Source organism: Notolepis coatsorum, assembly GCF_963971535.1.
Source record: "Notolepis coatsorum genome assembly, contig: SCAFFOLD_4366, whole genome shotgun sequence".
Classification (NCBI taxonomy): domain Eukaryota; kingdom Metazoa; phylum Chordata; class Actinopteri; order Aulopiformes; family Paralepididae; genus Notolepis; species Notolepis coatsorum.
In genome coordinates, this window is record NW_028172106.1 from 1 (window position 1) to 13,688 (window position 13,688).

Genomic DNA, 13,688 nt, shown 5'->3' on the forward strand with positions numbered 1-13,688 from the left:
CCGTTGACGTCGTGCACTGCATGTCCAGTAGGTCAGTCACCTTGAACTCCAGCTCCATGGCGGTCACGGTCTCTCCGGGCGGGGGCTGGGTGAGCTTCTGGATGTGGGCGTACAGGTTGCGCGCGGGGACCTCCGTGTTGCCGCAGGTGGCGGCCTCCAGCAGGGCCTCGTGGATGAAGATGTACTGGTCCTCCGTCTGCACCATGTAGTTCCTCTGGGCGCGCATGCAGGTCACGTGGCCGTAGACGTCCACGGACTTCTCGTGCTTCATGCGCTCCAGCATGGCCTCGATGACGATCAGGCAACCGGTACGACCCACGCCCGCACTGTGGGGGGGGGGGGGGGGGGGGGGGGAGAGAGAGAGAGAGAGAGAGAGAGAGAGAGAGAGAGGTGAACATCGTTAAACTGACATGTTATCACAACAAGATACAGTATTCAAATATAACCCGTATAACTGTATGGTAGCATGTACAATAATGCTGTGTATATATATATATGGAATGGAATGATAAAAAAAAAAAAAGATTCTCTGCTAATATATATATTAGGGCTGTCCCCGACTAAGGATTTGGATAGTCGACTATGATTGGCCGAAATTAGCAGAGAATCTTTTTTTTTTTTAATCATTCCATTTGGGCTGTGGGGGTGCTTAATGTCTGAAGGAGTCGACTGAAGGCTTCTTGTCCTCTGCAAAAGCATGCAATTGGTCCACTGATGGATACATCTTGATATTTGTCTAGTCTAGTGTGTTCATTAGATGGGTGAAATCCTCTTTCAGTGCCTCTGTGCCTGTTTTCGTAGGCAGTTAGTCTCTGGTATGCGTGCCATTAGCGTTAGCCACGCTTCTAGGCCTCTTTTCTTTGGGAAAGAATGATACAAAAAATTTAATAAAAAAATTATATATAATAAATAAATAAATATTTTTTATTTTTTTTTGTATTCGACTAAGAGGTTGGCAGTCGACTACGGCTCCTTTCGATCGATTAGTCGACTATTCGACTAATAGGGGTCAGCCCTAATATATATATATATACATAGTTCTGTCTGTACATACCTACCGGTACATACAACTTTAAGTTTTTTACATATCTGTAGATACTATATCTATATCTGTACATATCCCTTACCTACTCTTACTATTTACACTGCTGGCCAGTATGATTTACTACCATAGTGTCTTTATAGCTTTATCACTGTACATTTTATACTATAACTCTGTACTTTCACCTGATTAGCACTATACTCAGTGGTACTAATTTATATATTTTATAGTTTAATCACCTGTACATTGTATATTACTATTGCACTTTACTGTTACATTTGCACTCTGGTTGGATGCCAAATTCCCTTGCGCTGTACTGTACTTGTGCTGCATGACGACAATACATTTGAATCTAATCTAAATATATTTGAATATATTAAATGCCTCAATTCAATATATTAGTTTTCATGACAAATCGTTGTGACTACAGCCACTAAAACTACACTAGAACACCTTAAACACCCTTTCCTCTCAACAAGTAGCACTCTGACGCCTAACAAGTCAACAAGCAGCCCACGCTGCCTCCGGACCTGTACAGCATGTGCTGTGTGCCCACCTGCAGTGGACCACCATGGGCCCGGCGTCTGACGGGTTGCAGGCCTTGACCCGTCTGAGGAAGGCCAGGATGGGGGTGGGGTACTCCGGCACCCCATGGTCCGGCCAGGCCATGAACTGGAACTGACGCACCTCTCGCTTCTCACTGGAGCCGTTCTGGAGGGGAGGGGGGGGAGGAGGGGGAGAGAGAGAGAGAAGAGAGAGAGAGAGAGAGAGAGAGAGAGAGAGAGAGAGAGAGATAGAGAGAGAGAGAGAGAGAGAGAGAGAGAGAGAGAGAGAGAGAGGGTGTTATTGTAGAGTTACAAGGGAATTTTCAGTTTCAGACAAGGGAATTATAAAAAGAAGGAAGGGTCATCTGTATTCACACTGGTATTCTGACGTGATGACCATTCCTTATTTAAAATGTCCTTGGTTTCAGAGTTCATACGTGTTCTTCCTATGACCGAAGATAAAATCATATTAGTGAACATGAACAACTCTCTCCCAAACAAAGTGCTACGACTCAAACCTGTGATGTCATCAGGTCTGAAGCTGCTCCACAGACAATGAGTTGGGAAAGATGGTGAAGGTGACACTGAGAACATGTTCAGAACTGAGACCACTCGAGAACATGAAGCTCATTTGGGTATAAATAAAAGAAAACAAACAATTCTGTGGCTCCACAAAATAAGTCTCCTGTTCACTGTCAACAGAGCAGTTGACGAGTCTCGAGGCTCGTTCCAACCGCCTCCACCTCGTGTCTGCTCCTCTACATCATGTACCTCGTGTCTGTCTGCTCCTCTACATCATGTACCTCATGTCTGTCTGCTCCTCTACATCATGTACCTTGTCTGCTCCTCTACATCATGTACCTTGTGTCTGTCTGCTCCTCTACATCATGTACCTTGTGTCTGTCTGCTCCTCTACATCATGTACCTGTGTCTGTCTGCTCCTCTACATCATGTACCTTGTCTGCTCCTCTACATCATGTACCTTGTGTCTGTCTGCTCCTCTACATCATGTACCTTGTGTCTGTCTGCTCCTCTACATCATGTACCTCGTGTCTGTCTGCTCCTCTACATCATGTACCTCATGTCTGTCTGCTCCTCTACATCATGTACCTTGTCTGCTCCTCTACATCATGTACCTTGTGTCTGTCTGCTCTCTACATCATGTACCTTGTGTCTGTCTGCTCCTCTACATCATGTACCTGTGTCTGTCTGCTCCTCTACATCATGTACCTTGTCTGCTCCTCTACATCATGTACCTTGTGTCTGTCTGCTCCTCTACATCATGTACCTTGTCTGCTCCTCTACATCATGTACCTCGTGTCTGTCTGCTGCTCTACATCATGTACCTTGTGTCTGTCTGCCTCTACATCATGTACCTTGTGTCTGTCTGCTCCTCTACATCATGTACCTTGTCTGCTCCTCTACATCATGTACCTCGTGTCTGTCTGCTCCTCCTACATCATGTACCTTGTGTCTGTCTGCTCCTCTACATCATGTACCTTGTGTCTGTCTGCTCCTCTACATCATGTACCTCGTGTCTGTCTGCCCCTCTACATCATGTACCTTGTGTCTGTTTGCTCCTCTACGTCATGTACCTTCTGTCTGCTCCTCTACATCATGTACCTTCTGTCTGTCTGCTCCTCTACATCATGTACCTCGTGTCTGTCTGCTCCTCTACATCATGTACCTTCTGTCTGCTCCTCTACATCATGTACCTTGTGTCTGTCTGCTCCTCTACATCATGTACCTTGTGTCTGTCTGCTCCTCTACATCATGTACCTTGTGTCTGTCTGCTCCTCTACATCATGTACCTCGTGTCTGTCTGCTCCTCTACATCATGTACCTTGTGTCTGTCTGCACCTCTACATCATGTACCTTGTGTCTGTCTGCTCCTCTACATCATGTACCTCATGTCTGTCTGCTCCTCTACATCATGTACCTTGTGTCTGTCTGCTCCTCTACATCATGTACCTTGTGTCTGTCTGCTCCTCTACATCATGTACTTTCTGTCTGCTCCTCTACATCATGTACCTTGTGTCTGTCTGCTCCTCTACATCATGTACCTTCTGTCTGCTCCTCTACATCATGTACCTTCTGTTTGCTCCTCTACATCATGTACCTTGTGTCTGTCTGCTCCTCTACATCATGTACCTTGTGTCTGTCTGCTCCTCTACATCATGTACCTCGTGTCTGTCTGCTCCTCTACATCATGTACCTTGTGTCTGTCTGCACCTCTACATCATGTACCTTGTGTCTGTCTGCTCCTCTACATCATGTACCTTGTCTGCTCCTCTACATCATGTACCTCGTGTCTGTCTGCTCCTCTACATCATGTACCTCGTGTCTCTGTCTGCTCCTCTACATCATGTACCTTGTGTCTGTCTGCTCCTCTACATCATGTACCTTGTGTCTGTCTGCTCCTCTACATCATGTACCTTGTGTCTGTCTGCTCCTCTACATCATGTACCTTGTGTCTGTTTGCTCCTCTACATCATGTACCTCGTGTCTGTCTGCTCCTCTACATCATGTACCTCGTGTCTGTCTGCTCCTCTACATCATGTACCTTGTGTCTGTCTGCTCCTCTACATCATGTACCTTGTGTCTGTCTGCTCCTCTACATCATGTACCTTGTCTGCTCCTCTACATCATGTACCTCGTGTCTGTCTGCTCCTCTACATCATGTACCTTGTGTCTGTCTGCTCCTCTACATCATGTACCTTGTGTCTGTCTGCTCCTCTACATCATGTACCTCGTGTCTGTCTGCTCCTCTACATCATGTACCTTGTGTCTGTCTGCTCCTCTACATCATGTACCTCGTGTCTGTCTGCTCCTCTACATCATGTACCTTGTGTCTGTCTGCTCCTCTACATCATGTACCTCGTGTCTCTGTCTGCTCCTCTACATCATGTACCTTGTGTCTGTCTGCTCCTCTACATCATGTACCTCGTGTCTGTCTGCTCCTCTACATCATGTACCTTGTCTCTGTCTGCTCCTCTACATCATGTACCTTGTGTCTGTCTGCTCCTCTACATCATGTACCTCGTGTCTGTCTGCTCCTCTACATCATGTACCTCATGTCTGTCTGCTCCTCTACATCATGTACCTCGTGTCTCTGTCTGCTCCTCTACATCATGTACCTCATGTCTGTCTGCTCCTCTACATCATGTACCTCATGTCTGTCTGCTCCTCTACATCATGTACCTTGTCTGCTCCTCTACATCATGTACCTCATGTCTGTCTGCTCCTCTACATCATGTACCTCGTGTCTCTGCCTGCTCCTCTACATCATGTACCTTGTGTCTGTCTGCGCCTCTACATCACAAATGTATTGAAGGCAGCCGTGCTGCTAGACTTGGCTGGAGGCGGTTGGAACGAGCCTTCGCTCTTCTGCTTTTAGGAGAGTCGCCTGTGTTCATAAATATTGACTGAACTTTCCCAGCCATAGAAATAACATGACAGAGTTCTTCAACTGGCATCACTCAGCAGCAGCAGGAGGGTGGAGGAGGTACCTTGTAGAGGGCGAAGGTGCGGACACTGTAGGTGGCCAGCTCCACCGTGTCCAGCATGGTGACCTGGATCATGCCGTAGGTCTCCGTCCCGCGCACCGGCCAGTACTGATCACACTTCACCTGGACAGACGAGAGAGAGACAACACGGTCAAGACTAGGGGCAGGAGGATCCATCCATACGGCAATATATTGAGATAGATATTATATTGATACAGTGACGGCAAGTATCGATATTTATTAAAAATAAATAAATATATTGTTTTGGGCTTGCATTTTAGTGCAATAGAAATTATTGGATGAGGTTAACAGACTTTATCTCGTTAGATAAAACAGATACCCGGTATATATTTTTATTGCAGATGGTAACAAAGTTTTCCATTGGGGACAAATTATTAGTAAATAATAATCAAGTTGTGGTCAGTGTGTGTTAAAGAGACACTATGCAATTTGTTGTACTGTACGTTGTTTCAGGTACAATTGGCCAGTTTGTGATGAGAATCTTTCATGTAAATTCTAAATACATAATTCCTGCTTTTTGCCTTTTTATGGGTATTTTTTTCTTCTTCAGTTACACAGATATCACAATTCCTTGCAATATATCCATTATCGTGTATCGTGATATTATCGTTATCGAGGGCCACAAATATCAGCACGGTATCGTGAGTCACCCGTATCGCCTCACCCCTAGCTGGGACGACTGCGGCCGCCTGCTAACACTAACTAACTACTAACACTCAAAGTGACTGATTGAAAAACAAACAAGCAAGCAAAAAAAGACACTGATTAACAAGCGGACATATTTTTTGAGACATGTTTTCTGGTGGGAAAACTCTTTGAGATCAACGTCCAATTAGGAGCGGCGCAGAAACGGCTCCAGCGCTGTGTGTGTGTGTTCCCCTCTTCTTCTCCCCCTTCCATCTCAAAACCTCAATTTGAGCGCCAGAGGAAGCAAGCCCAGACTGTGCGAGACGGAGAGACGGACATCAAATGCAGATTAAAACGCTGACTTTCATTTCCACCGGGGTGTGATTATTTCCAATTAGCTAACTGTCGTGCCGGACCGCCGCGCTTTGTTATGTAGCTCTCAGCATATTTGCCATCACTGGGTGCCGTGACGACTGGGGGGGGGGGGGGGGGGCTCTAAATGCCCGTGGCCGGGGGGGTGGGGTGACAGCAGGAGCAGCCACCTGGCTCCATATTTCCACAGGACACAGCTGGGTATGGATGAGGCTTTGGGCTAACGGTAGAGCTCCCCCCCCCCCCCCCCCCCCCCCCCTCCCGGCCCACTTCACACTATGTCCCTCTTATCCACAGAAAACACCATTCAGCTGCGCTCAGCCGAGGAAGTCTTATCACTCCACCGTGCTTTTATCTAAATAGACCATCTGGAGTTCGCTTTCTCACGGATAGGTTGGGAATTTTTCTCATTTGCACAGACCTCTAGAAGGGTCACACACACACGCATGCACACGCTCACACCTATAGTTACTTTTATTTTATTTATTTTTAGTGAGGAATAGCAATCGCCTATACAAGGTGGTAAGAGTTTACTTACTTTTTATACTGTATCCAGTGTTTATGAATCAGGGTAAAAGAGTGTAGTATATGTAGATATGTTTACTTTGTATGTATATCCAGTTCCTATGAATCAGGGTTAAATACTGTAGTATATGTAGGTATGTTTACTTTGTATGTATATCCAGTTCCTATGAATCAGAGTAAAAGACTGTAGCATAGGCCGTGGAACCGGTATGGCCAGTAGGGCCGTGGCCATACCTACCTTGGCGTGTATCAAACATTCTGTAAAAATTCAAATATATCAGCAAATACATTTACGTTCTTAATGTATTGCACTTTTGCGCGCTTCCCGGGCTAATTTCCACTATCTGTAAGCCTACATACAGTACGTAGCCTATTACAAGCGCCAAACTTGTGAATTTCACAGTTCAATACCAGCGCTCTATCTAAGCAGACTGCTAGTGTGTTCGCTAAAGCTTAAGCAATAATACGTTACCATTGAACGATGAAGCGTCGAAAAATAACTGGAATTACCGTCACAACAGTAGCATCAGTAACATCGGCAATGAATGCTGCTCCGGTAGCGAAAACCCTATCGCCAGATGTACACAGGCTGTTGAAATAGATTGATCCCGTGTCAACTGCCAGCGCCGAGAGGTCATTCTCAACCCTTCGTCGGATGAAGACGTATCTAAGGTCAACAATGACTCAAAGGAGACTCAATGACTTGATGTGCAGCCAGCCACACACACAGGGATGCTTTGGCCAATGTGGATGTTCTCGCCATTGCCAGTGACTTCATCCAGCACAACGAGATACGGAGGAACTTCTTTGGGAATGTTTAATGATGAGTGTTGAATTTTTTTTAATCCTATGCAACTGGACTTGACGTGTAAAATTATTTACGCTTTCTAATCATACTGGTTAAGTAATGCATATTATGCAGCATTTCTTTATTTATATTTATTTTATTATGTTTTTGGTAGATTTTTTATTTGTTTGTACTACCGGGCAGTCCGGTAGAGGGAGAGAGAGGAAGAACGGGAGACAGAGCGGGGGGAAGACATTCGGCAAAGGACGCCGGGTCCGGGAATCGAACCTGGGTCGGCCGCTTCGCGACGCAGCACGTTACATGGGTCGCCACTTGGGTGCCCAAGTAATGCATATTATGATACTATTTGATTGTGACTAAAGTGTAGGCTATAATCAATAAACGAATGGGTTACGAGCATGTGGCTTGGTTTGGGGCGGGGGGAGCAACGTCACGTAATATTTGTCCCATGGACTGTAGTATAATGTAGGTATGTTTGTTGACAATTTCTCACTGCTTGTGAATTTAGTGCATATTAACACGTTCTGTGCCATTCACGTATATATATACGTGTTTGCTCGCCAACCGTTGAGTGCCAATCACGTATATATACGTTATTTGGTCCGATTTTAATATTCTATGCAGTCTCACGGACCTCTATGTTACTGTTGAAAGCCATACTGAGACCCAGAGAGTGCAATACCGACCAGATCCTGCTAGGTGGCAGTATCGCCTACCCTTTGAAACCCTGTTCCAGACTGTGTGTCACATCTAATGTCGTCCGGGCAGAGAATTTAGACCAAGCCAAGTGAATCGCTTCATGCGAGCACTTTGAAACGCGTTCAGCACACTTGTGTGAGGCATATCTTGTGCCACTTCATATCAGGGACCCGATGGACATCAATACTGGAAATCGCGATCAGACAATTGGAATATTCTTTTTGGAATAACCCCGATCAAAGGTAAGGACTATCTGACGTCAATTCCACCTTGATCTTACAATGATTTCACATCGATGCAGCCGATCAACATATGTAGTATTCAAAACGAATACCGTTGCTGGCGATCAGAGCATCAAAAAACGACCCCCCCCCCCCATTGATGCATTCATGATGAAACATAATACCTATTATATACCTTTGATTTGGAAACAGTAGCGTGTCCAGGCGAGAAACGCGAACGATTTTAGCTAAATTCACATATCGCTCTATAATGCAGCTTCCAGGAATTAGCCAGGATCACTCTGAAACTATACAATATTCACCACAGGATAACACGTGAACGTATACATGAAAACATTTCTTCTTTTTTACACGTTGGACGAGGGATAGTTACTGTCAAATGAACCATAGTATTGTCTCCATAGCTATAATATAGAATATAGATATAGCCCGCGACGCACAGTGAAAATCCCTATCTTTTAACGCGTGGCCCATTGACTACAAGGATGGATAAAAACGGCTGGCGCTAAAAGTGTTAATATATTCAGATTATTTTATTGTCACCGCTTTTTTAAATGTACACACATTCAGAAGAACGTGAGATGCTTGTTTTTCCCGGCTCCTCAACCGTAGTAGATTTGTAAACAATACACAACAATCTATACAAACTATACAATACAAGGTAAAAAAAAGTGTAAGTGGCAGCAGTGTGTGCGTGTAATACATACTGTATTATGTAATATATATTGTACTATATATTACGTTGAGGGAAAGGATATTGTGACGTTTAACCCCAGGAAGCGTAGCTGATGTTAAGCGATCTTGGGTTCTATGAAAGGCGCTATAGAAATTTGATCTATTATTATTATTATTATTGATGTTCTGCATCAGCTAGAGGGGTCCCTAATAAAATCATAAATCATGGGGGAGTGGAGCCCCCTGTCCAGTATGGAGAAAAATATGGATTTCTGCGAGAATGAGACCTACCTACGTACGTACTACACAAGCTGTGAGTATAAAATAAAGGGGATAGACTACGAAAATAAATCCCTAATCTATCCTTCTCCATATAAGGCGCAAATGGGGATATTGTTGAAAATGACAGAATGATCGGTCGGGACTCAAGGCCGTCTGGTATTGATTCTGGGGACGGAAGAGGAGGAAGGCAGGAGGAAGCCAGGTGAGCCAGGTAGACTAATCATATTGATACCACAGGACTTTGCTGACATTTGGAAGCACCTTGAATCTCTCTCCGGGTTCGTCTCAAACATCGACAAACAAACAAGACTAAAAATGAAAGAAATCCCTGGTGTCACAGCCGGGGCTTCTCCCCCTGACAGCCGCGGCTCACCGGTTCTGAGGCCGAGGAGTCGCGGGGAGGAACTCAGTTGAGTGATGAGGAGCCGCTCGCAGTACAAACATATGGATTACCAGTCACTCCTGTAATGAATATCTCCATGCTGTCTGGTTGGGTGGCATTGTCTCTCTCTCTGTCTCCCTCCCTCTCTCTCTCTCTCTCTCCCCCTTCCTCCCTCCCTCTCTCGCTCTCCCTCCCTCCTCCCGTTTGGAGCTCCACCGTCACCTCGTTACCTTTCTCGACTCCATCAGAACACAACCACACACACACACACGCGTGGTGCTGTACAAGAGTGAGTCATACTCGTCCTCTCATTTACAACTTCCTCAATCTCTCATCTGACCTTTGTGGATATGATCAGGCTGCTGGAGGAGGACTCAGTGTTTGTCCTGTTATTGCTCCATCTCTGACTATGACAGCCCATCTGACTGGATGCTGGGACGTGGGCTGGCTGGCTGGGTGCGGGTGTGTGTGTGTGTGTGTGTGTGTGTGTGTGTGTGTGTGTGTGTGTGTGTGTGTGTGTGTGTGTGTGTGATGTGTGTGTGTGTGTGTGTGTGTGCGCGCGCATGCGTGGCTATGACTCAGTGGCATATCGCATATGATCAAAGCAGAACCAGTGGGAACCTGCGACAGCATTCTGGAAACATCCCTGATGTGTGTTGGATAACATGGAGATCTGTGTGGAGGAGGAGCTACACAGTACATTTCGCAGAGTAGATTTTACGCAAACTGAGTCCATTTGAGCCCAAGTGAGTAAAATTGTACTCAGTTTGAGTCAAATGTACTCAGTTTGAGTAAAATTTACTCAGCCACACCCAGGAGGTCTGTGTGGAGGAGGAGCTATGAACAGCCACGCCCGGGAGGTCTGTGTGGAGGAGGAGCTATGAACAGCCACGCCCCGGAGATCTGTGTGGAGGAGGAGCTATGAATAACCACGCCCAGGAGATCTGTGTGGAGGAGGAGCTATGAATAACCTCGCCCAGGAGATCTGTGTGGAGGAGGAGCTATGAACAGCCACGGCCAGGTCACAGGAAATAAGTAATTTAATAGTCGTGGGTTGATCAAACACAATACTATGGGCAACACCATCCTAGACCATTACTGATATGGCAGTGCTATAAGCCTACACAGGTCCTATATGGCTGAATAGGGCTGCAAAAATCATAATCACGATTATTTGGATTGATATCGAAATCACGATTATTAAAGACTTTGTCATCTTCTACCAAAATGTTCTACCAAAGACGTTTAAAAATAACTGGAGAAAAACACTGCGGCTCCCTCCTCCCTCTCAACATGAGAGAAGGAAGGGTGCGCTGTATTTACAACACAAGACAAAATGAAAGCGACGCGGCACGCGGCACAATAATCGTTTCATCTCGGTTATCTCGTGAGCGTGGGAAGACACAGTCGTAATTGAAACTTGATTAATCGCCCAGCTCTATGGCCGAGTGGCCACAGCTCAGTGTTATGGACGTCCAAAGCCCCCAGTAAGATGCTTAGACCCAATCAGCAGCAAAAACACCATGAGAACCTGACACATGGTGTCTAAGACTAGTGCCGTCTACCAAGCACACAGCACTGCCTGTCAACATAAAGAACCACCACCTGGATGACCCCTGACCCCTTATCACTCAGAGGCAGAGGCCGTACCGACATCAAAGACAAGAAGTTCTATCAATATAGAATATATATATATATATATCAATATATACTGGTTACATCTGTTCCACCCTGTAGGATGAGAAGGAAGCTGGCTGCTATCCTGGATAATCCCACCCACCCCCTCTACGACGTGCTAGTCAAGATGAGAAGCACGCTCAGTCACAGACTGATACCCCCCCCCGCCCCCCCCCCCCCCCGACACTCAACTAACCGCCTCGGCCAGTCCTTCATACCAGCGGCCATCAGGCTCCACAACAGTGGGCAGGGACTGCTGCCAGACATCCAACTACAACTACTAGCAACCTAAAAGGACAATAATACTACCTTATGCATACTGCACCTTGTGTGAATACTGTATATTTCAGTTAGTTAGTTAGTTAATTATATTGATTTGTTATATTGTTTACACTGCTTGTTTTTACTACCTGTACCTCCCCTCCCCCATGCTGCTATGAAGCCTGAATTTCCCCAAGGGGATCAATAAAGATGTATACTTACTGGTTACATCTGAGACACCCTGTAGTAACAATATATACTGGTTACGTCTGATCCACAGAATACAGACCCATCCCATTCCAAGAAAGACCTTTAAATGCCAACCTTGAGTAGAATGCATCTTATATTTATTATTGTGTAGGCTTTTCGTGTGTATGCTGCTTTTTTTTAAACACTGGAAATACTTGTGTACATGTGCAATACATTTGAACTTGAACAGATGCATACAAGCAGGCATTCTCAAGAAGTGCACCTTGATTATGCTAACCGCTCACTCTAATGGTCTGAGGGAGCCGTTCTCATTAGGGCAGAGTGTACACGAGGTGATAGACCATCACATATTGGCCCACACGATCAATTGTCTTAGGGTGGTTGGAGCTGATCGATGGTCAATGTAATTGACAAACAAAACTGATCGTACATCAGCTGACCTACTGCTACTACTACAGGCAAGTTGACGGATAACATATTGTTATTCACAGTAATGACGCAAGGGAATAGTTGCAGACGGGCAAGGCGAGGGTTACGCACTCACACACACACACACACACACACACACACACACACCACACACACACACACACACACACACACACACACACACAACACACACACACAGCAGTACAACCACAGTCTCGTACCATTATAAACATTGGTATTAGTTTATTTTCAAAGCTCCTGTTGGTAAGCAACCCCCTTACATTACAACCATGTTGGATTGGAATTCTGGCTTCTATCTGACTCAAGTGATCTGCTTGTGCTCAAGGTTCCCAGAGCTTGTTCTAATTTAAGAAAAACTGCCTTCTCTTTTAGTGCTCCATACTCTTGGAACGCCCTTCAATGCACTTTAAAGTTTGATACTCTTCCAACCTTTGGACAATTTATAGCTTCAATTAACACTTTGATTACCACTGGTGAACATGGTAAAATGTGGTTAAATGCCACCACCCACTTCAATGATAGCGTTGTGAACGCATAATCTCTGTTTTAAATTATGGCTATGTGTCTAATCTGCCCGTCGTTTATCAATGACTTGTTTGCAGTCAACATTGTCGAAACGGATTGTTTTTTTAAATCGGTTCATTTCCGTTTTATAGCATTTTGAAAAGCCCTCGTTTTTCAGGAAAATATATAGATTCTGTGATAATCACCCTTTACTGGAATATTCTGGAATACACAAAAAACGTTGTCATTTTTCGGCCTATTTATGAATCGTTTTCAAATAAACGCTAGATTATCGATAGTATATGTGTACTTATGCACGCTATAGAAGCGGGCTCAAATATCGATTCTCTCATTTCCTGATCAGCGGCACACACAGACACACACACACACATATGGGACACGTTGATATATCTGTGAAAAAAGCTCTGATTATCCCAAGACTGGTAAAATAGATTCCTTACCTCAGATCAGATGTTCTCCAAAAAGATTATTCCAATTCCTGATCGCCATTCCAAATATCGATCACATTTATTGATTCAGCATTGGGTACTGTAAATATATATTCCATGCGTTTTCCGGGCCGGCGATCACTTGGTCTCTTCAGTTGGCTTGACGGAAAAGTAACATGAGAAGGCTGGCCCGCCCCCCCCCCCCCATCAGTCTAAACTAATGGGTGCAGTTACACAGGGAGAGACGATAGGGGGCGGTATCTTCCCAATTGAGCTCAGAGAGAGTCTGCAACACTAACCTGAGGCTCGATTGATGAAATATGAATTCAAATCGCCAATAAAAAACAATACGACAAACAAACGCTATATAGCGTTGGTGGCATTCAAAGGTCGGCATGAACTAACGACAAA

General features: G+C 45.1%; 1 protein-coding gene across 1 annotated transcript; it reads right to left on the minus strand.

The window, feature by feature from the left end:
• Window positions 1-40: 40 nt before the first annotated feature.
• LOC311248118 (receptor-type tyrosine-protein phosphatase F-like) lies at window positions 41-5,216 on the minus strand (the record flags this gene model as incomplete). The annotated part of the gene is made up of 3 exons (XM_084339064.1): window positions 41-326; window positions 1,599-1,753; window positions 5,097-5,216. Coding segments are annotated over 3 exons (561 nt in total), but the record flags the coding sequence as incomplete, so codon positions are not given.
• Window positions 5,217-13,688: the final 8,472 nt, after the last annotated feature.